General features: G+C 44.2%; 3 protein-coding genes across 3 annotated transcripts; 1 reads left to right on the top strand and 2 right to left on the bottom strand.

Moving 5' to 3' along the window:
• Positions 1-625: 625 nt before the first annotated feature.
• Positions 626-1,808, bottom strand: BJ212DRAFT_1261589 (uncharacterized protein; the record flags this gene model as incomplete). The annotated part of the gene is made up of 2 exons (XM_041330185.1): positions 626-775; positions 1,278-1,808. 2 exons carry the CDS (start codon positions 1,806-1,808, stop codon positions 626-628), a joined length of 681 nt encoding a protein of 226 aa, XP_041198631.1.
• An 8,075-nt stretch (positions 1,809-9,883) lies between these two features.
• On the top strand, positions 9,884-10,075 carry BJ212DRAFT_1261344 (uncharacterized protein; the record flags this gene model as incomplete). The annotated part of the gene is made up of 1 exon (XM_041330172.1): positions 9,884-10,075. A coding segment is annotated over one exon (192 nt), but the record flags the coding sequence as incomplete, so codon positions are not given.
• A 13,123-nt stretch (positions 10,076-23,198) lies between these two features.
• Positions 23,199-23,431, bottom strand: BJ212DRAFT_1476196 (uncharacterized protein; the record flags this gene model as incomplete). Its single annotated transcript, XM_041339337.1, has 2 exons — positions 23,199-23,303; positions 23,351-23,431. 2 exons carry the CDS (start codon positions 23,429-23,431, stop codon positions 23,199-23,201), a joined length of 186 nt encoding a protein of 61 aa, XP_041198629.1.
• Between the last annotated feature and the right edge of the window lie 4,140 nt (positions 23,432-27,571).

Raw genomic sequence — 27,571 nt, 5'->3', positions numbered from 1 at the left:
GTGCTCTGCTCATTGTAATGCTCACGGGTGTGCTACTTGGTTGCCTATGGTTGTTGATTGGGAATCACTAGCGATTTTGATCGAGTCGGATTTGTAGTCATGCTCTGCTTTAAACAATTGTAGCAGTGGTTTTCCAAATAAGAATGCCCATCCTCCTCCACTATTGAAGACCTCGAAATCTCCTTTTGCTCATATCCCGTTGATCTCTATGGTTCCTGACCATTTCATGTCCACATTAACAATATTCCCATTTGCCATTCTCAGCTTCCTTTCTGATGGGCCCCAATTGTCAAGGTGATGTTTGATTTTGTCAAATATTGACATGCACATGGCTGCTACCATGGTGCTGTCATCAAACAATGGTCGTATTCTGACTGCTTCTCCTCTCGGACTTTCAAGCGTGATTTGGTGAATGAATGGTACTGCTTCCTTCATTTCCAGTTGTTCCTTCGTTGTTTCAGTGTGTCCCATGGAGTACAGGTCAACAATGTCAACTGTGTCAAATGATGCTTGTACACAGGTAACTATTGGGATAGCTGGGAACTTGGGGCGTATAGATGGGTCTATGTCCTCATGTGGTGCCTCCTTACATGTGAGGACAGTTCTTCTAGCGCACGTCTCTGCATTATCCTGGGTCAGCATAGCATTGCTCCTTATGCTGACCCTTCTGCTTTTCCCTTGTCTTGCTTGGTAAGTTCTTCGATCCACTCAGTATGGTATTGCAGAGTGTGATTGACAATGAGTGAGATTGGCGTAGCTGCAGCATGATTGAATGCTCCCAATACCTTACTTGTGATTGCTCTCCATGCTGCTTCTTTGTGTGATAGCCTCTCTGCGTGGTCTGCCAGCAAAGGGCAATTGCATCCATTGTGTCCATGAGTTCCGCAGCTGAAACATTCACCTGAGGCGATGGCTGCTGTGCCTGGTTTAAGCAGATATCCTGTTTTGTGTGTGACATGAGTGCTCTCTCCCCACTTCACATTCCATTGTGCAAGTTGGTTTGCATATGCTGTCTTGCCACTTGGGCTATCTGGCTGTTGGGGTATGGCATTAACGAGTTGTCTAACGGTTGTCTTCATGTCTTCTGTGATGATGAACTGTTGCTGGGACGTGGCTGGTTGGTGGCTGTAAGTGGTCTGCAGGTTCTGGCTAGTGGGCAATGTCGGTACTTGTGTGTATGAACTGTTGCTCAGGGATATTGCTGGGCTAAGTGACAACTTGTTAAATTGGCTTTGGAGTGCAGTGATTGGGCTCTGTTGTGGTGTTCGCAGCTGAACCCTGGCTAGGTCTGCATGTAGTGCCTTGAGTTCCTGAGTTTGCTTGAGGTGTTGTTCCTGCTTCTCTGCGAGTCTACTCCCTTTCAGCTCCGTTACTGCCTTCGTAAAGTCAGCCCATGTCTTATATTCTTCATCTTTAAGTAGGTCTTTTACCACGTTTGGTAACTTGCTGCGGACTTGCCAGATCATTGACGTGCCTTGGTCTATGCCTGCATCTGTAGCGAGCTGTAATGTCTTCACGGCCCAAGCAACGTGAGTCCAACATTCTCTGTTGTAGAGTGTTGTCTTCTTCCCTACATCTTCCTCTTTTAGTGCATGATCCAACAGCTCCCTCTCATACTCTGCCTTCATTTTTTCTGTGATTGTAACTGGTGGCCAGCATTTCTCGAATGCTGCTACAAATGCAGGCCATGTGGCCTTGTCTGTGGATGTGAGGGCCTTAAACCACCTCTCTGCCTGAGATCCTGTTCCTATGTAGTCTCCAAAGGCGTCTAGTTTGTTGCCACTGACTATCACCACTTGTTGGCGCATTGTGTGGTTGAAAGATTTCAAGAAATCGGCTGGGTTCTCCAATGTGTGTCCATCACCATGGAAGATTTGTGGGGTTTCTGTGGGCATGATGGTTTTGAGTTGTGCTAGTTCAAAGAATTTGGCTAAGTTGTAATCTGGTATTATGGAGGCTGCTGTGAGCGGTTCTGTCTTTGCACGACATCGTTGTGGTTGGTATTTGATTGTCGGTAAGTAAATGTCTAACTCTGGGACTTCTAACTCTGGGAATGGGAAGTGGTTGTCGTGTTCTTCACTTTCTTCGAGGCTACTGAGTGATGAGGTACTAGAGTGGTTTGGGGTGTTGTGCGAGGATGGCTCTGGTGTATCAAGTGGGGAGGAAGCGGTGGATGTTTCTTCTGACCAAATTGCCCAGTTCATTTTTAAATGAACGTTAGTTACTGCTTGTCCTGTTACTGTTCTAGGTCTTAGGCTGTCAGTGTTCGGCATTCAGTATTTTCATGTAAAAGGGTATGAAGGACACAGCTCTTTTTTGTAATATGTGCAGGCCTTTTAAGATGTGGTGCGACGTAATAGGCTGCGGATTTTTTGTGTATGATTTGTTGTTCTAGATCGAGGGTTCTAAGTTCTTTTTTGGGTAGCTAACCAAGACTGCGAGCTAAGACTATGGCAAAGACTAAGTGCTGAAAACAAAGATGAATTGGTTTGAATTTGCTCTGTTCACCATGATGGAGTAGTGCTAGGTGTCTTGGCTGCTGCTGTAGTGTATGGTTGTTTGTATGTACTCGTATGCTGTGCTATGTACTCGTTCTGGATGACTAAGCCTTCAGAATTGCCCTTGAGGAACCTTCTGCACTCTCCTGACCCTAGGACCCCCTACTCCACTGCCCTCCATACCTTTGGACATTCCGCCCTCTGTACCTTCCACCCTCTGTACCTTCCGCCCTCCATACCTTCCACCCTCCGTACCTTCCACCCTCCATACCTTCAGACATCCTGTCCTTCTGTCCTCCATCCCCTGTCCTCCTGTCCTCCTGTCCTCCTGTCCTCCTGTCCTCCTGTCCTCCTGTCCTCCTGTCCTCCGGACCTTCAGACATCCTACCCTTCCATCCTGTTTCCTGTAGAAGTACTACCTTGCAGTGGGAACTCTCCTGAGCACTTCCTGCATTCCTCCGGAACTCTCCCGTGCTCCTCTGGACGTTTCCTGCGCTCCTCTGGAAGTCCTCTAGCACTCTCCACCAGAGTAGCCAGCCTCCAGAAGTCCTCTGGACTTCATCAGACCCTCATCAGACTTCCTCTGAAATGAAGGGCACATACTTGGGTAAGGGGCACAGTGTACGAGCTGAGGCCAAGCCCCTCTGAGTCAGTCTCTCTCTCCTTTGAGCAACATGGTTCTTAACAGTAGGAGAAGGAGAAGCTGGTATGTCAAGTACAGCAATAGGAGGGATATTGTCATCCAGATGCTCAGTGGTAGCTGTCAGAAGAACTGGCGGTAGGATTGGAATTGCAATGTGTGGGGATGGGGTTCATGCGACTGGGTTTGTAGTGATCCATTCAGTGATAATGTGGATAGCTTCTCTGATAGCCTCCTTAGTAGTAGAAGGCAGCAAGCAGATTGCAGTATTATGAATACGTATATGAAGGTGGCGGAAGATGGTCTTGTGATATTTGTCATCAAGAAGGTTGGCGGTATGCTCAATGAGGCTAGTGTCTCTGATGATTCTGACAAGGAGTCTGCTAGGGATTGCTCTGTTTTCTCCTAAGATATGATCTATTTCAATTGTGTATTGCAGGGACATGATAGCAGATTCGAATAGAGTGTTATTTTTGATTTCATCAAGAATCATGAAGTAGTTGGAGAGACTGGAGTCATTGGAGAGAGTAGTATTGGATAGGGGTGGAGATGCTGATGATGGGAGTGGTATTCTCAGCAGCAGTGAGGTTAGCAATGGTGGCAGTTTGGTAATCAGTGAGGGATAATGGGTGAGTGACTGTTTTCGGATACAGTGTCCATAGCAGCAGTGAGTTCTTCAATGCATTGTATGCAGAGGTGTAAGCATTCAAGAGACATTGTTCTGAGGTTACAATTGATGGGTCTTTTTATATGCAGAGAGGACGTCAGCAGTGTTGTTGAGGTTCTCTTCTGGGATCCATTTGTTACTAGCAGAGGAGTATCCTTTCCAAGATACTAGATAGCATCTTCGTTTACCTGTACCTTTGTGTGATAAGATCACATCAATTTCATATTCTTCTTCATTATCAATGACATCTAGGGGAGGATCATGGAAGTTTGGGCTGTGGACTTCTGTCTCGTGATAGGATGATAGCTCAGTAGCATGGAATGTGGGGTGAACCTTCCACTGTGGTGGTAACTGGAGTGTGAAAGTGATGGGGGATAGTACAGTGGTGATGGAAAAGGGGCCATATCGTTTTGGTGTGAGTTTCCATGATGGTAGCTGTGTGATCAAATTCTTTCCTGATAACCAAACCTTATCTCCTATGGATGGTATTTCTGTCCATGAGTTCGTTCTGCCATTCATTGCATAGCGAGGTTATGACAGGATAGTGCCTCTTCCCTAGATTTCTGAAGTGAGTGAAGTCTATCTTCTGTGGTGGGGATGGTAGAGTCGGGAAGTATGTGAGGGAGGGCCCTTGGTTCGTATCCCACCATCAGGAAGAACGGTGAGGCATTATGGGAGTCGTGTTTCCGATGGTTATGAACAAATTCTGCCATTAGGAGATGTTCTACCCAATCTTCTGGGTGATTACAGCAGTAGATACAGAGGTACTGTAGGTTTCAAGTTCTTGATTAAGGCATTCAGTCTGACCATCAGTCTGGGGATGATAAGCGGTTGATGCGGCTATATTGTATTTCAAAAGCTTGGTGAGGGCTTTTGAGAATTTTGATACAAATTGCAGTCCATGATCTGAAATGACTTTTTTGTGTAGTCCGAATCAATGATAGATGTATTTGAAAAATTTCTTGGCGACACCTTTGGAAGTGATGGTTTTCATGCAAGGGACCAGAATTACCCCCTTTGTAAGGCCATGGTCTACCATGACCATAACAGAATCAAAACCAGCACATGGAGGGAGGTCAGTGATAAGGTCAACTGAGACCTGGGTGAATGGTGCAGTGGCGGCAGAGGGAATTGGGGTAAGAGGTGGTGTCGTGGGGTGGGTATCAGACTTCATTTGCTGACAAAGGGCACAACCCTTAACATATTTATGGATGTAGGTGCCCATAGAGGGCCACCAAAAGTCCCGTTTGACCAGTTCTTCTGTCTTAAAACGACTGGGGTGACCGGCGGTGGCATGGTCATGACAACATTCTAGAATAAGATGTCAACCGGCAGGACAGACATAGGCACAATTTTTATAATAGAGGATATCATCCTTTATCGTCCAGTCAGCAAGTGCGGATTTCATTGGAGGGAGAGACAGGCCCTCTAGGGCATTGGAGGTGGCTTGGAAGATGGGGTCAGGGTCAGAGGGGTCAGGGTTGGCAAGGGAAGTCATAAGTTCTATATCAAGAAGGTGGACAAACATGGAGTCAGGAAGAAGGGTGATGTTAGTGTTATCTTTATCAGAATTGATACCATGATCAGGATGGCGGGAGAGGGCATCAGAGGCAGCAAGCTTGGATCCAGTGACATGGTGAAGCTCAATGTCGTAGCAGGACAGGATCAATTGCCAATGGGCTTGCTGGCGAGTTAGCTTCTGAGCTGAATGGAAGTACAATAGGTTTTTATGATCAGTGAAGATGAGGACAGGGTGTGGGTTTCCTTCTAGATAGTGACGCCATTCGGTCAGGGCATGGATAATGGCCAGGAGTTCACAATCAAATATCTGATAGTTGCATTCTGCAGGGTTCAATGTCTGTGACAGGTACCCACATGGGTGGTACACTCCATTTTCATCAGTCTGCAGTAATACTGCGCCAGTAGCAACGAGCGAAGCATCGGTGGCAATGGTGAATTGATGGCTTGGGTCTGGGTTCTGGAGGACGGGTTGCTTCAAAAAGCATTCTTTCAGTGTGGAAAATGCAGAAGCACATTGATCTGACCACAGGAATACATTTTCTTTTTTAGTGAGGTCAATCAGGGGTCTAGCAATGTCAGAGTAATGAGGGACGAAGTTTTGATAGAAGTTGCAAAACCCAAGAAACGACTGGACTTCTTTTACCGTCATGGGGATAGGCCAATCGCAAATACCGTCAGTCTTGGTGACATCCATCACAACACAACCCAGGTGTATGATCATACCCAAGTATTCCACTTCTTGCATGTCAAATGTGCATTTCTCCGGTTTCAGGAATAGCTTTTCTTTGTGAATTCTTTCAAGGATGCGTTGGGTGCGATCATGATGGGAAGCAAGGTCATTGGAAAAGATCAGAATATCATCCATATAAATGACAAGCCATCCTTCATTGATTTCCTGTTGGAAGGTTCAGTTCATATATGCTTGGAACATGGTGGGGGAATTACAGAGGCCAAAGAACATGATGTTTGGTTCAAACAGTCCATATTCAGTGGTGAAGGCAGCTTTCCAACGATCATCGGGATGAATCCGGATATTGTTATAACCGGAACGAATGTCCATTTTCGTGAAGTATTTTGCACCATGCAACCAAGCGACCAGCGAGAGTGGTAATGGGAGAGGGTAAGCGTTTTTGACTGTCCAATCATTGATGTATCAATAGTCCTGGCATGGATGAAGATCTCTGCTTTTTTTCCTACAAAGAAGAAGCCGCTTGCTTGTGGCGACTTTGATTCTGAGATAAAACCTTTCTTGACGTTTTCTTCAATAAAAGCTTTGACAGCAGTGCACTCTGCTTCTGATAACGGGTACACCTTTGATGTTTTAGGAGTAAAACTGGGTTTAGTTGCTATATGATGGTCAATGCTGGGTTGTTCTGGTGGTAACTGGTTAAGACTGTCTTTAGTGAAGATGTCAGCGAAATCGTGGAGATAGGAAGGGACGAGTTCTTTGAATGATTTTTTTTTCTGTTCAAGCCCAGCTGCTAAAGCAAACTGCTGAGCCTTGTTACTGGTTTTGACATATTCCATAGGCCATGACAGGGGTGTAATCGTTGGTTCCCGTTCTGCAATGCTAGTACCATCCTTGGTTAATGGGGTGTCCATGGAGATATTAGTGAAGACCCAGAGCTCAGTGGTATCGACAGGGTATTCGACTAAGTATTCATCATCATCAAGGTGGTAAGTCGTGAGTTCCTGAACAGGAGGTGCATAATCTTGGGTCCATATGTCATCCTTTGTATCAAAGGAATCATCATCGTCATCAGGGATGGGGTCAAGGTTGGGCAATACCAGGGGTTCTTCTTCATCAGGGATCTCTTTGATGGTAGCTCAGGGGAGCAGTTCAATTTTCACAGGAGGTGCCTTTGGCAGCACTACAACTGGAGTTGGTTCTTTCTTAAGATGGGAATCTTCCCATGTCTTGCTAATGGGTTTCTGAAAGAGAGGTGGGAGACCATTCTTCTTTTGCTCTATATCAACATCTTCTTCAATCAAATCGCTCTTCTCGGTATGAGGGAGTTCCAGGGTTTCTGTTTTCCATCAGATCATTGGGTCCATGATGTGCAGCCAAGGGATCCCAAGTAAAATTTGATCATGGCGACCTAGTTGTGTGATATTAAATTTTCCGATCATGGATCATTCATCAATTTTAACAATGAGGATGCAATAGCACATGATAGTGCCTCCTTTCACATAGCTTCCATCTGTGGTGGTGACCCAAAATGGTTTTATGAGTTTATGTGTTCTGATCCTGTGGAGCTTGACAAAGTCCTCAGAGATAAAGGTTCTGGCAGTGCCAGAGTTGACAATGGCTGTTGTCTCAATGGTTTTCAGATGAGTTTTAGAGATAAGGGAAATGGGAATGCAAAGTTCCTTTCTGATTCCAATACTTCATATAAGTCTGATAGGTACATTGGAAGATACTGACGTTGATCCAGTCTTCCACATTAAAAATCCTCAGCAAGGTGGTGGATCATTGTATCTTCATCCTCTTTGTCACTATCCTCTATTTCTTCATGACGAATGGGGGTTTTTCCATTCTTCTTCTGAGGACACGCTCTGGTCATGTGTCCTTTCTGGTAACATGTGAAGCATAATCCCTTCTTCATATGATTGCTCCTTTCAGCTTCAGTGAGTTGATCTACCTCCATGGCATTTGGGTCATGCCAGTCAATGGAGGGTTGGGGTATGTATCGCTGTCTGTTTGGCTTGGTAGTGGTGTGGTTGTTCTGATGGAACATGGCACCTCTTTGCCAATTACTATTGAGCCTAATGGCTGCAGCGACATATTTGTTGAAATCTATAGGAACGGTTTCCATTTGGTAAATGGCATTACCAATCCCTTTCTTGAGCCCATCATTGAAGAACATGATCAAGACAGTGTCTTGCTTTACAGAGGCTTGCGCAGCAAGGGTCTTGAAGCTGGCAATGTAGGAAGTGAGATCACCTGTCTGCTTCAGGGTATGGAGCTTATTCATGGCTGTGCCAACAGCATCAGCCAGTGCAAAGGCTTCTTTGAACTTTGTTTCAAAGTTCGTGAAGGTTCCATAGGATTTGGAGGTGGAGTTGTTGACCTTGGTGTAAAAGGTGAGTGCCCAACCCATAGCACTATCTTCGGTCATATAAGCAAGAGCAGTGATGACTTTCTTTTCATTGGTGTTATAGACTGTAGCATTAAGAGCAAAGTATGCCTTGATTGCAAACAACCATCATAAAGCCCGCTGAGGGCTTCTGTCATACATCGTTGGAGTTCCAGCTTTAAGTTCTGTGGTATTGATAGTCGACATCCTGATCTTCTGGTCTGGTGATGTTTCTGATTACAGGGGACATTATGTCTCTCTCTGTCTGGTTCTGGTGTCTGGTTTCTGGGACCTCCCTGATGGAGAGGGTCAGTGTGGCACTTTAATCTTTTGTTACAAACTAGGATGGTCGTAACAACAGCAGCTCAATAAGAGCGACAGCTGAAGTTATAGTTAAGACCTTGCAAACACAAGGGTTGTAAGACAAGTTAAAGAGAGTGTCTTTGACTTGAATATTGGTTCAGATGACTTAGGATTGGAAGTCCTAAGTGAGAGAATGTTCAGGTGAAAACCTAGTAAGATTAAAGTGCAGAACTAAAGCATACAAAAGAACTATTTATAGTGAACTACAAGTGCTTTAGGGCAGACATTGGAATGGATATGAGTCAGAGATAAAGGACATGTAAGTGATAGCAAAAATAGATCATCTAGCGACGGCAGCAGCAGTCGTGATGTAATACAAGGATAGTAAGGAGGAAAATGAAATAGGGGCATATGCGACTGTAACATATATAATCTTATATAATTTAGTGTATTTTTGATTTGATTTTACCAATTATATCTGGTCATATCAAGTTAGGGTTGATTTCCTGATGGATATGAGCTGGTCGTTGGCAGCTGCGATCAGTGTGTTTTCATGTGTTGGGGAGTTGTTAATCCCTGTTTCATTCTCAGTTACTCCTATAGTGGAGTAGAGCTTGCTTAGTGAGCGACTCAGGTTAGAATTGGTTTGTCCTCTTTCTAACCTTTCCCATCACTTCACTAGCTAGTTGTTTTGAGCAGTATCATAACTTCATTATCATCAGAATTCTTCTTCATGTCTGACAATGGAGAAACGTCTCAAACCACTACCTCAATGGAACAAACTACAGAGTGACAAACTACAGAGCATTCAACTGATCTCAACTGTATTGAACAGTGCAATGAGCTCATTAATCAGTATCAGCTCAGACACAATGGGAAAGCCATCACCATACTTGACATCCAAGAGAGTCTTCTCCAGTCTCCCACTGTTAGGAGCGGAAGAAACATTAATGAAGCCCTTGATGTCTTCATTGGAATGCTCGACAGTATCGATGCCTCAAAAGCACAAGCTTTGGAAAGAGGATGTTGAAGTAGCAGGACCTTTGAGGAAGAGGAAGCTAATAGAGAGGATAGGGGAAACAACAACCCTGAAGAAACAGAAGCAGGGCAAAAGCAGCCAAGAGTTGTCACTGATTCAGAGGATGAAGATGAGCCCAGTTCAAAGTGAGCCAAAACTGTTGATTCCAGTAAATTTCCCTGGACACAAAGACGGTCAACAGCACTTGCCTCTTTACCTCCAGATATCAGAGAAACCTATCAGCAACTCAAAAACTTCGCTGCTGACCCAAAGAGTGTCATTAATGACATCCTATCCACTCCAGGGTGTCCACCCTTCCCACCTAGTGAATGGCTCAATGTTGTCCGATAGAAATATGTCGACCTCACTAAGGTCCTCAACTCAGCTCACACAACTGATGTGCAAACACAACAATGGCTAGACACTTGTTAAAGTGCCTAACCAAAAATATTGTTGTAGGTCAATGCTCTGCCTAGCTGCTACACTTGCAAGCAAGAATGTTTGACCCTAAAGGGAATTGCTACTGAGAACGGCTGATGATACTAAAGACCTGAAAGTGCGCAGAGCACAGGAACAAGTGCACGGGTATGTAGAGCACGGGAATGTGGAAGTGTGGTCAATGAGTGGTTGATGCGGAAGTGCAAGATGCTAGGGTAAGGGGTAGGGAAGTCTTAAGGAATGGTGCGGGTAACAAGTGAGGGCAAGGGTATTGATTGCATGGGTAAGGAAAGTCAAGACAAGGTGTCCAGGTATAAGGTAACCAATAGGGGCTAAAAGCGCACACTAATGGTGACTGCTCCTCAGTAAAACCTAAGGGAAGGAAATACTGTAGAAGGAAAGTAAATATGAAGTAGTCACTCTAGGCACTTTATACTAGCTAAACCCTCTCGGAAACAGAAGGGACAGGACAGACAGGCAGTAGGAATATGTAAAGACATGTAATAAGACTGCAACACTTGTTACAACACACGAGGCAAGGCAAAATATGTACCAATGAGGTAGGATGGACAATGGACTGACATGGGACATCTGTAAGGTAGTCCAAAGGCGTGGGAAATCGACCACAGGTATGCACGCAGCATGGGAGTGAATGTGCAGGTCCGCAGAGCGTGGGAATACGCATCCAGAGTGGGTTGAGTGCAGGAAAAGCGGTCAATGGTTTTGTAGCTTTCCATCACCTATATCAAAAGATGGCCATTGCAAGCCTAGCAGGAATATGATCATCACACCAAGCTGGATCCCAAAAAGACCCATGTCATTGATGATGAGATTGAGCTTGCCTTGCGAGTCTCAAAGTCTTCAACAGGAATCAAAATGTCCTCCAACCATAATATCACCTTCTCCATGTACATTGAAGCAATATCCTTTGTCTTCCCTCAGTGAAGAGATGAATTTATGCAATATAACACCTACCTTAGTTGACTCTTCCATGCCATGGAAATCTGCCTCCACTCACGCATCATTGAATTTGACTGATCTGTTAGAAACCAAGTGGCCATGCAAAGAAACCTATGCCTCACTGATTATCCCCAATTTGAGCACCTCAGAATGACCTTCCTCACCTCCTTTGGCATTGGTGCCAATTCCACCTCATCCACATCTAGTTCTGGGGGAAGATTGAATCAGAGAGATGGATATGGAAGAAGGGATGATCCCTGTCATAAATGGAATAGAGGAACCTGCCAGAAACCAGATGGTGAATGCAGGTTCTTGCACTGCTGTGATCGGAGAGGGTATTGTGGCCCCCATTGAAAATTGGAATGTCCAAATAAAGGAGGGGCTAAATGAGAGTATCGCACAAGGACAAAGATTTCAGCGCAAAGGAGTATGGGGAAGAGGAATCTCCAGCTGTAGCTGAACTGCACTCTGGACAGAGACTGCAGTTCCTATGCCTAGGCCACCTGAACACGAATTTTTGAACCATGGAGCGCTTGATACTATTCAGCAACATCCCTCTTTGTTTGAAGTCTCTATGCCTATCAAAGTCAACATCTTCAAATCTCTACTTTCGGACCATCCAGATCAACCCTTTGTTTGTTTGGTTTGCGCTGGACTTAGGGAAGGTTTTTGGCCCTTTGCCAATTCTCATCCTGAGGAATGGCCTCTCATCTATGATAACTCTGATCAGCCTCCCAAGACTGAGGCCAAGAAAGAGTTTCTACATGCACAAATCAAGAAGGAAGTTGAAGTAGGGCATTATTCTCAGGCATTTGGACCAGATCTGCTTCCTGGCATGTACAGCATGCCTATCCACACTGTACCTAAACCAGGAACTAACAAGCATTGACTGGTTACCGATCATAGTGCTGGGAAACATTCCCTGAATGCCATGATCTCGCATGATGACATTGCTGGCATCACTCTGGATAATGTGCATGATTTAGCTAATGGTCTATGGGTGTTTAGGCACCGGAGACCTCATGCTAAACTCAACCTTTGGAAGGCAGACATGTCAGAAGCTTATCAGCATATGCCTATGCACCCTCTGTGGTAGGTAAAGCAAATTGTGAGTTTTCAAGGGCGTTGATATGTTGACTGAAGAAATGTTTTTGGAGGAAGAGCTTCTCAGTGGATCTATCACGCATTCATGTCTCTCATCATCTGGATCGCGATTTTCAAGATTCTTATCCATTTCTTGTACATTTATGTTGATGACTCTTTCTCGTTTGAAGATAAATGCAGTCTTGAGCTCTATGCTCCCTACAAAAAACTCCTTCCTTCAAATCTTGTCAAGCTTCTTTGACTCTGGGATGCAATTGGACTGCTGCATGAAGAGTGGAAACAAATCTTCAGCCTTGAACTTCCTATTATCGGGTTTGATGTTGACCCTAACTTAATGCACACCTGCATGTTGGTTGACTCTCATACTTGCCTTATTCAGGAGTTGATTGATTTTGCACAATGAGGGTCATGAAGGTCTCTTCATGATTTTCAGTGTTTAGCTGGCTGGCTTAACTGGGCTCTCAATGTCTATCCACTGCTTAGGCCTGGACTATTAGCTCTTTATGCTAAGACCCCTGGCAAACTAGTCTCTAAAGCTCTTATCTGGGTTAACCAGTGTGAGTAACACAACTTGGCTAGATACTTGGTAAAGTACCTAGCCAATATGTTGGGTCTTAAGTGCTGTACCTAGCTGCTATTCGACCCACAAGGGTTTCTGTACTAGACCCAGAGCTCAGAGAGGAGAGAAATCATCATAAAAGTGCTAGTCTCAGACTACAGGTAAAGAGTGAAGGTAAGAGGTCATGCTTATATAAGCTGCAAAAATGCGAACATAAGCTAAAGAAAGTGAGGGTAGGTAAAGGTAATGAAAGTAAGTAAATCTAAGCCCAAGGAAAACTTGACTGTCACACCAGGATGTTGTTCGGGAACTAACATGGGTCATTAATCACCTCCATTCCACTGAAGGCGTCTTCTTCAAATCCGTCTCCTGGAACTTCACTCATCTTCTGGCTGATGTGTTGAGAGTTTATACTGATGTGTCAGGTGTTGGCTTGGTGTATTGGTTCCCTTCTCTCAATATAGGTTTTCAGTCACCCTTACCTGGGTCAGCACTGACTGGAACAATATTCTACCATGAAGCCTTAGCCATCACGGGAGTGTTACTTAATTCAGTGGCTCGACTTCGTTCTAATCAGCGAGTCACTATGTTACAGTCATGTATGCCCCTATTCATTTTCTCCTTATCATTCTTGTATTACGTCATGAGCTGCACATTGCTGCTGCTAGACTTATCTTTGACTCATTTGTATTACATCATGATCGCCGCTGCTATCACTAGATGACTCATCTCTTATCTCTGACTCATTGGTTGACTCATGCCTGCCCTGAATCATCTACGGTTCCCTATATATATAGTCAATGATGTACTTAGTAGTTCTTCACTTTAATCTTACTAGATTTTCACCTGAAACATCTTTGCTTAGGACCTCCAATCCTAAGCCATCTAAACTGATATTCAAGTCAAAGACACTCTCTTTGCCTTGTCTTATGACCCTTGCATTTGCAAGGTCTTGACTATAACTTCAGCCATTGCTCTTATTGAGCTGCTGTTGTTACGACCATCCTAGTCCATAACAAAAGATTAAAGTAACCCAACAACCCCCTCCATCAGAGAGGTCCCAAATCCCAGAAACAGAACCAGGCAGAGAGAGATGAAACATCCCCTGCAAATCAGAAACATCACTAGACCAGAATGATCAGGATGTCCACCATAAACACCCCAGAACTCAAAGCTGGAGCTCCCATGAATTACAATGGGAGCCCTCAGCAGGCTTCAAGATAGCTGTTTTCCATTAAGGCATATTTTGCTCTTAACACTACAATCTACAACACCAACAAAAAGAAAGTTATCACCACCCTCATGTATATGACCAAAGACAGCGCTATGGGTTGGGCACTCACCTTCTACACCAAAGTTGATAACTCCACCTCCAAGTCTTACAGGACTTTTGCAAACTTTGAAACAAAGTTCAAAGAAGCCTTTGTACTGGCTGATGCTGTCGGCACAGCCATGAATAAGCTCCACACTTTGAAACAGACAGGCGACCTTACCTCTTACATCACCAGCTTCAAGACCCTTGCTGCACAAGCCTCTGTAAAGCAAGATGCTGTCTTGATCATGCTCTTCAATGACAGACTCAAGAAAGGGATTGGCAACTCTATCTATCAGATGGAGACCATCCCCACAGACTTTGACAAATACATCACCACAGCCATCAGGCTCAATAGCAATTGGCAGAGAGGTGCTGTGTTCCGTCAAAACAATTGCGCCACCACTAAGCCAACTGGACAACGATACATCCCTAGACCCTCTATTGATTGGCATGATCTAAATGCCATGGAGGTAGACCAGCTAACTGAAGCTGAAAGAAGCGACCATATGAAGAAAGGATTGTGTTTCACATGTCACCAGAAGGGACACATGACTAGAGCATGCCCACAGAAAAAGAAAACTCCAGTCCATCATGAGGAAATAGAGGATAGCAACAAAGAAGATGAAGATACAACGATCCGTCGCCTCACCAAGGATTTTTGATGTGGAAGACTGGATTGATGTCAGTATCTTCCGATGTACCTATCAGACTTGTACAAAGTATTGGAATCAGAAAGGAACTTCATGTTCCTATTTCTCTCATCTCTAAAACTTGTCTGAAAACCATCAAAACAACAGCTGTTGTTGACTCTGGTGCCGCCAGAACATTTATCTCTGAGGACTTTGTCAAACTCCACAGAATCAGAACGCACAAACTGACGAAACCATTCTGAGTTACTACTGTGGATGGAAGTTACACAAAAGGGGGAGCCATTACCCATTATTGCGTCCTTATCGTGAAAATCAATGAACGATCCATGATCAGAAAATTCAATATCACACAGCTTGGTCGTCATGACCAGATTTTACTTGGGATCCCATGGCTGTGTGCCATGGATCCAATAACCTGATGGAAAGCAGAAACATTGGAACTTCCTCATACTGAGAAAAGTGATTTGATTGGAGAAGATGTTGATATAGAGCGAAAGAAGAATGGTCTCCCACCTCTCTTTCAGAAACCCATTAGCAAGACATGGGAAGATTCCCATCTTAAGAAAGAACCAACTCCAGTCATAGTACTGCCAAAGGCACCTTCTGTGAGGATTGAACCACCCCCCCGAGCTACCATAGAAGAGATCCCAGATGAAGAAGAAACCCTGGTATTACCCAACCTTGACCCCATCCCCAATGATGATGACAACTCCTTCAACACGAAGGATGATGTATGGACTTCAGATTATGCACCACCTGTAATCACAATCGCCACCTACCATCTTGATGACAATGAATTTTGGTTGAATACCCCGCCAATGCTGCTGAGCTCCAGGTTATCACTAATATTTCTATGAACACCCCATTAACTAAAGATGGCACCAGTGCCGCAGAGCAGAAACCCACAGTTATACCCTTGTCACGGCCTACCAAATATGTCAAAACCAGTAACAAAGCTCAGCAGTTTGCGTTAGCAGCTGGGCTTGAACAGAAAAAGAAATCATTCGAAGAGCTCATCCCATCTTACCTCCATGACTTTGCTGACATCTTTGCTAAAGATGGTCTTAACCAACCACCACCTGAATGACCTGGCATAGATCACCACATAGAAACAAAATCCAGATTCATACCAAAAATGTCAAAAGTCTACCCACTATCAGAAGCAGAGCACACTGCTGTCAAAGCTTTTATTGAGGAAAATGTCAAGAAAGGTTTTATCTCCAAATTGAAGTTGCCACAAGCAAGCAGCTTCTTCTTTGTAGGAAAGAAAAGTGGAGACCTCAGACCATGCCAGGACTATCGATACATTAATGATTGGACGGTCAAGAACGATTATCCTCTCCCATTGCCACTCTCACTGGTCGCTTGATTACATGGTGCAAAGTATTTCACAAAGATGGATGTCCATTCCGGTTATAACAATATTCGCATCCACCCCGACAATCGATGGAAAGCCGCTTTTACCACAGAATATGGCCTCTTTGAGCCTAATGTCATGTTTTTCAGTCTCTGCAATTCCCCCACCACTTTCCAAGTATATATGAACCGGACATTCCAACAAGAAATCAATGAAGGATGGTTGGTCATCTATATGGACGATATTTTGATTTTCTCCAACGACCTCCCCTCTCACCACAATCAAACTCAACGCATCCTTGATAGAATTCAAAAGGAAAAGCTCTTCCTCAAGCTGGAAAAATGCATGTTCAACACACAAGAAATAGAATACCTAGGCATGATCATATGCCCGGGTTGTGTTGCAATGGATGTCACCAAACTGATGGTATTCACGATTGGCCTGTCCCCAAAATGGTGAAAGAAGTTCAGTTGTTTCTTGGGTTTTGCAACTTCTACCAAAACTTTGTCCCTCATTACTCCGACATTGCAAGACCCCTGATAGACCTCACCAAGAAAGAAACTGTATTCCTGTGGTCGGACCAATGTGCCTCCGCATTCTCCACACTGAAAGAATGCTTTTTGAAGCAACCCATCCTCCAGAACCCAGATCCAAGCCACCAATTTGCCATTGCCACCAATGCTTCACTCGTTGCTACTGGCACGGTGTTATTACAGACTGATGAAAATGGAGTGTACCACCCATGTGGGTACCTGTCACAAACCTTGAACCCTGCAGAACGCAACTACCAGATAGTTGACCACGAACTCCTAGCCATTATTCACGCCCTGATTGAATGGCATCACTATCTAGAAGGAAACCTGCACCCCATCCTTGTCTTCACTGATCACAAAAACCTGTTGTACTTCTGTTCAGCTCAGAAGTTAACCCACTGGCAGGCCCATTGGCAATTAATCCTGTCCTGCTACAACATCAAGCTTCATCATGTCACAGGAACCAAACTTGCTGCCCCCGATGCCCTCTCATGCCACCCTGATCATGGCGCTGATTCCATTCAGGATAATGTGGATGTTACCCTCCTACCAGATTCTATGTTTGTCCGCCTTCTTGATGTCAAACTTATGATCTCTCTTGTGAACCCTGATCCCTCTGATCCCAACCCCATCTTCAAAGCCACCTCCAATGCCCTTGACGGCTTATCTCTCCCTCCTATGAAGTCTGCACTTGTGGATTGGACAATCAAGGACGATATCCTTTATTACAAGGATCGTGCCTATGTCTGCCCCACCGGGTGGCATCTTATTTTAGAACGATGTCATGATCACACCTCTGCCGGACACCCCAGCCATTTTAAAACTGAAGAACTCATCAAACAAGATTTCTGGTGGCCCTCTATGGGAACCTATATCCATAAATATGTCGAGGGTTGTGCCCTTTGTCAGCAAATGAAGTCTGATACCCATCCTACGACACCTCCCCTTGTACCCATCCCTTTCACCGCCGTCACCCCATTCACCCAGGTCTCTGTTGACCTTATCACAGATCTTCTCCCTTGTGCCAGTTTTGATTCTGTCATGGTCATGGTAGACCATGGCCTTATGAAGGGGGTGATTCTGATCCCTTGTATGAAAACCATCACCTCCAAAGGCATTGCAAAGAAATTTTTCAAATATGTTTACTGCCAGTTCAGACTGCACGAGAAAGTCATTTCAGATCACGGACCACAATTCATATCAAAGTTCTCAAAAGCCCTTGCAAAGCTGTTGAAATATGACATAGCCACATCAACCGCTTATCATCCCCAGACTGATGGCCAGACTGAACACCTTAATCAAGAACTTGAAACCTACCTCCGCATCTATTGCTGCAATCACCCTGAAGACTGGGTGGAACATCTCCCAATGGCAGAATTCATCCACAATCATTGAAAACACGACTCACACAATGCATCACCCTTCTTCCTAATGATGGGATATGAACCAAGGGCTCTCCCCCATGTACTTCCTGACTCTACTGTGCCTGCTGCAGAAGATAGACTTCACTCACTCCAGAAATCCAGAGAAGAAGCACTATCATGCCATAATCTCGCCATGCAATGAATGGCAGAACAAACTCACAGACAGAAATACAGTGGCTCAAAAAACTGTCCGCATGTTTTGACATTTTTCACTATCTATGATATTGTGTGAGAATGAACAAATGCCTCAAGGACATGGTTATACCACATTTTAGTATGGCTTCAGGGCTTTCATTTGAGCCCTACACCGTGGGAATCTGTGGAGATATGGTGGAGACATAAGGCTTACAAAATCATGACTCATGCAGACAGTTTTTTGAGCACATATTAAAACTATATAAATCATCATTTATGACACCATAACAATCATGCCACCATTAAATAAATTATAAAGTGGTGTCATTATGTCATTTTAAAACCATATCTAACTATACAAACCAAAAATTTCCATATGTCATGGTTATATTCACCATGAAAGCCACCCCCCCTGCTCAAAGGGATAATATCCTCTCTCTTTCCTATTCTGGCCTCCCTGCTTGTCAAATTTCCTCTAGAACTGGAGTATCCAAGTCCACTGTGGCCAAGTTCATCAAAGAAAGTCACACAGACAAGGAAAACCTCTGTGAAGGGTGTCCATCCAAGCTCACCTCTACTGATAGGAGGGCTATTATTCAACATATCACTACAGGAAAGGCTGATAATGCTGTCCAGGTCACCTATTACATCAATTCCACCATCACATTCCCTGTCTCTTCACACACTGTGAGAAACATTCTCAAGACAGCTCATCTCAGGTCAGTAACAAGGAAGAAAAGGCTTTCCTCTCTATCACACATAAACAGAGATGACTAACCTTTGCCTTAGCCCATCAGAATTGGATTACATGGACTGGAAGCATGTTATATGCTCATATAAGACCACAATAAATAGGATTGGGTCAGATGGCAAGGTATATGTGTGAAAAAAGAAGGGTGCTAGTCCTCTCTGCATATGTGTGATAGAGAGGAAAGCCTTTTCTTCCTTGTTACTGACCTGAGATGAGCTGTCTTGAGAATGTTTCTCACAGTGTGTGAAGAGACAGGGAATGTGATGGTGGAATTGATGTAATAGGTGACCTGGACAGCATTATCAGCCTTTCCTGTAGTGATATGTTGAATAATAGCCCTCCTATCAGTAGAGGTGAGCTTGGATGGACACCCTTCACAGAGGTTTTCCTTGTCTGTGTGACTTTCTTTGATGAACTTGGCCACAGTGGACTTGGATACTCCAGTTCTAGAGGAAATTTGACAAGCAGGGAGGCCAGAATAGGAAAGAGAGAGGATATTATCCCTTTGAGCAGGGGGGGTGGCTTTCATGGTGAATATAACCATGACATATGGAAATTTTTGGTTTGTATAGTTAGATATGGTTTTAAAATGACATAATGACACCACTTTATAATTTATTTAATGGTGGCATGATTGTTATGGTGTCATAAATGATGATTTATATAGTTTTAATATGTGCTCAAAAAACTGTCTGCATGAGTCATGATTTTGTAAGCCTTATGTCTCCACCATATCTCCACAGATTCCCACGGTGTAGGGCTCAAATGAAAGCCCTGAAGCCATACTAAAATGTGGTATAACCATGTCCTTGAGGCATTTGTTCATTCTCACACAATATCATAGATAGTGAAAAATGTCAAAACATGCGGACAGTTTTTTGAGCCACTGTATCACCCGTGGAAAATAGGAGATAAGGTTTGGTTATCAGGAAAGAACCTGATCACGCAGTTACCATCACGAAAGCTTGCACCAAAGTGATATGGCCCCTTTCCTATCATTGCTGTGCTATCTCCCATCACATTCACACTCCAACTGCTGCTGCAATGGAAAGTTCACCCCACATTCCATGCTTCCAAACTATCATCCTATCACGAAACAGAGATTCACGGTCTGAATTTCCATGATCCTCCCCCAGATGTCATAGATAACAAAGAAGAATATGAGATCAATGCAATCTTATCGCACAAAGGCACAGGTAAATGAAGACACTATCTAGTATCCTGGAAAGGACACTCCTCTGCTAGTAATGAATGGATCACAGAAGAAAACCTTCGCAACACCACTGACGTCCTTGTTGCATATAAAAAGACCCATCAATTGTAATCCCAGAACAATGTCTCTTGAATGCCTATGCCTCTGCATCCAATGTATCGAAGAATTGACCGCTGCTATGAACACTACATCCGAAAACATCACTCACCCATTATCCCTTGCCGACTACCAGACTGCTACTGCCATCAACCTTGCTGCCGCTACCGCTATCCCCATCACTTTCCCGCCATTATCTGATACTACCCTTTCTAACAACTCTAGTCTCTCCAACTACTTCACCATTCTCAATGAAATCGAAAATAATACCTTGTTTGAATCTGCCATCACCTCCCCACAGTACACAATTGAGATAGACCATATCCTAGGAGAGAACGGAGCAATCCCCAGTGGACTCCTTGTCAGAATCATTAGAGACGTTAGCCTTGTTGAGCGCACCACCAACCTTCTTGATGATGAACATCACAAGACCATCTTCTGCCACCTTCACATACATATTCATAATACTGCAATCCACCTGCTGCCTTCTACTACTAAGGAAGCTATCAGAGAGGCTATCCACATTGTCACCAAACAAATTGCTACCAACCCAGTTGCACAACCCCCTTCCCCACACATTGCCATTCCAATCCCACCGCCAGTTCTTCTGACAGCTACCACTGAGCATTCGGATGATGATATCCCTCCTATTGCTGTACTTGATGTACCAGCTTCTCCTGCTCCTACCCCCATCACACCCACTACATGTCACTACCCCACCAGGTGCAGATCCACCTGCATTGCCAAATGAATGACATTGCCTTCCCCACACAGAAACTGCAAACAACGATCCAGATCCCCATCTCCACCTGCACAGTCATCTACTGTCACCACCGTAAAGACAGCAACCATCAACAATGTAGTATGTCACAACTGTTGCGTCGCTGGGCATCGCTACAAGAACTGCCCAGCGTATTACTGCTGGGTTTGCAAAGAGTATGCACCCGGACACCTATCAGTCTTTTGTAAAGACCTGAAGGGGGAAGCAGTCATTCCACTGGTCTGGACTGATGCTGGATTCTATGAAAGCCCTCACTCATTGGGAGATTGAGCAGGACGCCATTTATCACAGCTGCTGAGATGGCTGATAAATTGTTCATTATTACTGAGGAGCAAAACAACTTGCTGGACTCTGACTATGACACCAACCCAATCTATTGGGCTAATCAGGATAACTGAAGTTGGTGACTTTGTTCCTAAACGAGGGGTAATGTTACAGTCATGTATGCCCCTATTCATTTTCTCCTTATCATTCTTGTATTACGTCACAAGCCACACATTGCCACTGCTAGACTTATCTTTGACTCATTTGTATTACATCACAATCACCGCTTGCCATCACTAGATGACTCATCTCTTATCTCTGACTCATTGGTTGACTCATGCCTGCCCTGAATCATCTACATGTTCCCTATATATATAGTCAATGATGTACTTAGTAGTTCTTCACTTTAATCTTACTAGGTTTTCACCTGAAACATCTTTTGCTTAGGACCTCCAATCCTAAGTCATCTAAACTGATATTCAAGTCAAAGACACTCTCTTTGCCTTGTCTTATAACCCTTGCATTTGCAAGGTCTTGACTATAACTTCAGCCATTACTCTTATCAAGCTGCTGTTGTTACAACCATCCTAGTTTGTAACAATTCCATGCGGGCAGGAGGGGCAACCTCTCTAGCTGCTGCTAGAGTTTCTCTGGAACATATTCAGGCAGTCAGATGCTGGAATTCAGGCACATGGGAGCGCTACATGTGTAAAAACCCAACACTGTTGCAAGTGTTATTATTTCATGGTCGTCCTATGCATGACCCACCTTTTGCCAATGTGTAGCCTTTGCCATGCTGTCACTGTATTTGTTACAGACTAGGATAGTCGTAGCAACAGCAGCTCAATAAGAGCGATGGCTGAAGTTATAGTCAAGACCTTGCAAATGCAAGGGTCGTAAGACAAGGCAAAGAGAGTGTCTTTGACTTGAATATCGGTTCAGATGACTTAGGATTGGAGATCCAAAGCAAGAGAATGTTCAGGTAAAAACCTAGTAAGATTAAAGTAAAGAACTACTGAGTACATGGCCAACTATATATAGTGAACCATAGGTAGTTCAGGGCAGGCATAAGTCAATGATGAGTCAGAGATAAGAAAAGGACACATAAGCAATAAGAATGAGTCATCTAATGATGGCAGCAGCGATCATGATGTAATACAAGGTATCAGACCCAGTGAAAACTGACTGTGATGGGAGGTGTTGTGGTGTGATGACCAGTGATTTTGTCAGCAGCTTAGTAGAAAAACATACTGAAAGCATCATATGACACGTAGTGAGTGAATCCGCACATTTCAATATATGTGGGGGCAAGATTCCTCATGTCCATAGGTGTTTTTTTTTAATGTAAAACACATTTGCACATCTGAATGCACATTCTCGCTCCCCTTGCCAGATGGTTGAAAATATGCACAAATATGCTCGAATAATATTAGGCACTGTAGTAACAGGGGTACAAAAGCACTACAAAAAAAGCTTAAAAAAACAGACAGCAGCTCAAAAACACAATGGACAGGGACTTGAAAACATTGCAGGAAATGTGTATGTCAGATCATGCAGGAATCTAATAAAGCCAACCTTTGCAGACAGATTTGTTCCATGTATCGCTAGCGACCTAGATGATGATTTAGAAAGGTGTGATTTGAGAGAATAAAGGACTTACAAGTGTAGCTGCTTCTTGTCATATCCCTATCAGTCAGTGTGAATGAATCAACTTGAATAGAACAAGCAATTATATCACTTGCCTTTCATTGCTCTAGTGTCAGATTCCCACAAGCACAAAAACCCTCCATCATCCCACCGATTTTGATTTGCTTCAGTCAACAAAGAGCGCATAGATTACTGCAACCCATCAGTAAAGCCAAAGTCTAAGAAAAAAAATGTGTACCATCAGTTCTTAGTAGGGCCCAGGTGCATTTTCGAGCATGGAGAGTTTGGTGACCTGTGCTTCCAAGATTCCACAATGCTCTCGCAAGGCCTGGTTTTCATGCATATGTGCACCCTAAAACATACAGTAAGCTAATAAAAATGATAGCAAACAAAACTCACCTGCTGAAACAAGCCAAATTGAGGCTGTGGGACTTGCACTGGTGGTGGAATTCCGAGCACATTTGTGACATCCAACAGCATGATTGTTACTCTCATCAACTCGTGCACACTTAGCAAGTTCCCGCAATGCAACAGTATGACAAGCACTACTGGTAGATGGAGTGCCAGGAGGATCAAGGACATGGTGTGCTGCAGGCTCAGAGTCTAGTGGGAGATTTTGGTTAGCTGGAAGAAGTGACATGTGCTCTGGTAATGCTCTGTGCAGATGAATACTCTCACTTATCTCCTGGGCCTCTTGTAGATGTCAGCACCAAGTTGCTGCTGATACACTATGTGGGCCTCCCGAAGTTGTATCTCAAGCACACACAGAGACTGAAATTTTTGGCAGACCTGCTTGTAAGCATGTTTGCTATAGATTGAAATATAGCTATGGGTGCAAAGACTCCGATATAATGAACCTACACAGGCGCCAAAGTGCGATGGAGAAGCAAAGCAAAGACAAAGAAAGCAAAGACTAAGAAGCAAAGCAAAGGGAAATATGCGAAGTTAGTGCTTTGCAACACAACATTGTGGCACAATGTGTGTAATGTGAGTCAGATTATGATAAATGAGCATATACCAGCATGTAACTAAAAAGGAAAATCACTTGTCGTCACACCATGACACCTCCCATCACAGTCAGTTTTCACTGGGTATCAGAAGTACTATCATTCCAGGTAATCTGCAACATGCATGTAATATGCAAAATGTTCAAAACACCTCAACGCACTGCTCAACTCACTTCAAAAAAATTCATGCATATGTAGACTACTTATATATGATGTACTGTCCAAGTAGAATGAAAATTTCTCGCATGTTGCAGCTGTGAGGGATGAAATAGTGGTAATTTGTAACCATGCAGGAACATAAATTATCCAGATCCTATAGATCCTGCAGGTATATTCCTGAAGTTATACCTGGAGCACAACAACCACCTCGTCAGGATTACAGAACACAATTTCGATAAAGCTTATCCTGTCATTTTAAGATGCTATAGAGGAAGAATTGACGACATGTATGAAAACGTGACAGTAGATAGGAGAGTGTGTAACAAATTCAATCTCCTCTACAGCACACTCGGCAAGTGCATGAAGTCTTGCATTGTTGTCTCCTCTTGCATCATTCTCACATCCTTGTTACAATGGCACCAAACCGCAGGCATACTACCAGTCAGAAGAAAGCTGAAGAAGATGTGATTCATGAAGCCAACTTCACTGCTGCTATTCAGGCCACCAGAGAGGAGAAGACCAAGAACCTCCAAACAGCAGCTGCAGAGTTTAAAGTCCCATACCATACTCTTCATCAGTGGGCACAGAACCTCACTAAACCTCATTCGAAAGCCCACAAAAACAGCCAACTACTTACTGAAGGGCAGGAAGCAACAATATGTGACTGGGCCAAGTACTTGGCTATGACAGGTCACCCTCTCTCCAAGCACAACCTTCATGCAAAGGTGTCAGAGCTTAGCGAGAAGTTAAAGGCAAAGAAGAAGCTCACTAGAAAAGATAAGGGGCCATCAAAAACCTGGGTCAAAGATTTTCTCGCTCGCCATTCAGAACTCAAGCTGGGACACCCGACAGGCATCGATCCGAAGTGGATGCAAATGTTTAACTATACAACTGTCAATCACCACTTCAAACTCCTGGACAACTTCTTGAAATCCGAGAACATCCCCTGGGATAATGTGTATAACATGGACAAGAAGGGGATTCAACTTGGAGGAGGAAGGAAATGTGATAACACAAAGTACCTGTTTTCACGGACAGCAAAAGCCCGAGTCAAGGCAAAGAGTGACCAGCTCGAGCTGGTAACAGTGATCGAGTGCGTGTGTGCAGATGGCACTAGTTTGAAGCCTGGCTTCATATTTTCTGGGTCACAAATATACCCTGAGTACTTTGAAGAAGATGGCATCATGTGAGTCTCTGCTCAATCATAGGTAGAAAAAGCTCACTCAATTCCGATATCAGAGTTGCGACATCTGAAAATGGTTGGACAAGTGACTTCATCGGCACTGAGTGGTTTGTGAAGAGTTTCGTGCCACAAGCCAAGGAATGGAATTCATCTGGTCAACCAATCATCCTAATATACAATGGACACTGCTCACATGAGACAATTAAACTTCACCAAGCAGCAGAAGAACATGGTATTCACCTTTTTTGCCTCCCCCCCACACAACACATTGCTTGCAACCTCTCAATGTGGGTGTTTTTGGTCCCTTGCAGAAACAATGGCAGAGACGCAGTGAGGTCATAATGGAAGAGACCGGGGAGGGGATCAAGAAGCGCGACATGATTCGAGAGTACATGAAGGTGAGAGATATCGCATTTAAAGAGGAGACAATCCTACAGGCCTGGAAAAAGAGTGGAATTAGACCGATAAACCCAGGAATATTTACAGAAGAGGATTATGCACCAAGTTATGAGTCATCCACCCAGCTGCACCTCCCCGCCACCTTTCCTGTCAATCCAAGCTCTGATCCCCCTTGGCTGCCCTCCAAATCCAATCCCCTTTCCAAATCCAATCCAGCATATGAGCCACCACACGAGAACTTGTCCAACTCTGACAGTTCAGAATCAGACTCAAAGTCATCATCTGCTGAGTCAGACGATGACTCAGGCAATTGTACCCATGGCTTCGGTGAAATGACAGATCAAGGGACAACCCTGCAACAATATTCATCATTATCAGTGCCTGAAGCTGGTCCCTCATGTTTTGCTGGCTCACTCAACTATACTCCAATGCCTTCCAACGGCACGGCAACTGGTACCAGCGCACACCCACCTCGACACCACACTTGATCAGTATCACTTCGGACATCATTGTCACGAAGTGCAACACCTGCGCTGATCAAGCAACCGAAAACAATGGCAGAGCGTCTCCAAGACACTGAAGAAGAGGTTGAATGGCTGCGTCGAGAGAATGAATTATTGATGTATCAAAAAGATGCGGCAGAGACTCACTGCTATTTTTCAGGTCAGATGGCCGAGCACTACAAGGAACAGTTAAACAAGAAGCTCAAAGACAAATCTCACAAGGGATCAGGCAAGAAATGAATGAAGCCATATTCGAGGGTACTGACATCAGAGGAAGGCCGCATAGAGCTGAGGGGGCTGGAGGCTGAACAGGCTGAGCGCAAACGTCAAGAGGAGGCAAGCAAACAGAAGAAGGTCGCAGAGGAGCAGGGAAAACGTGATCGGCGAGCAGAGCAGGAGTGGTCCCAAGTTGCATTTACAGGTGCAATCAAGACAAAAAAATTGGATGAGCTATGTGACATAGCTGTGGCCTTGCAATTACCGGAGACTGGACTCAAGGCAGAGCTACTCCAGCGAATTGTGCAGTTCTTTGACAGCCAACCAGAACTCAAGAGAAACCAGCAGTACAAGGGTTTATTTAATGCCCCCCATTCTCGCAGGCAACATGTTGAAACTGGCAATAACACTACTGAGTCAGCACCACAAGACACGCCGAGTCATCAAAATTTGATGCACACACCATTTGGCGGCTATCAACCACAGCCTATCCCTCAACCCTCGATGTCACACATGGATCTTCCCCCACCCGGCAGGTATGCGCCCCCATATTATCCCATGCACCATTCAGCGCCTCCACCTATTCCCCACTTTGCGCCGGTGGCTGGTAGTAGAGCGGATTTTCGAGTTGGTGCTGAGGTACAAATGTATGATGTTGCACATGGTCAACCTTATTCAGGACCCTATCACCAGTACACTCACAATAATTACATGAATCACGATACTCGATGATAATATATTGCTGTATTCATTATTTATCAGAGCATTAAGTTTCAAGCTTCCAGTTCAACGACTCAACGCCAACAGATCGAGAGCGCAGTGCGGAGAGTCAAAGTTGACTGTGCTGGTGCTATGCCGAGGTGTGACTCGATGTGACCATATTTTGCAGATTAGCAGTCAGACCTCGATTCGCTTTCATCCGACACCACACCATAAAATCCTAAAAATGAGCAAAAATAAGATCTATATAGAGGCGGTACGAATCTACAACACTCTAAATTCATGGAAGATAATATGAAGTGATTGACGAGCTACAAAAGATTTGCTGAAAATGTTGCAGATTACCCGGAATGATAGTAAGTCTAGCGGCGGCACTATGCAGCTCGTGACATAATACAAGGTAAGAACGAAGGAAAATGAATAGGGGCATACG

Source organism: Suillus subaureus, assembly GCF_016647635.1.
Source record: "Suillus subaureus strain MN1 chromosome Unknown BJ212scaffold_3, whole genome shotgun sequence".
Taxonomy (NCBI): domain Eukaryota; kingdom Fungi; phylum Basidiomycota; class Agaricomycetes; order Boletales; family Suillaceae; genus Suillus; species Suillus subaureus.
The sequence above is the reverse complement of the archived record's forward strand: the minus strand, read 5'-3'. Positions and strand labels throughout refer to the sequence as shown.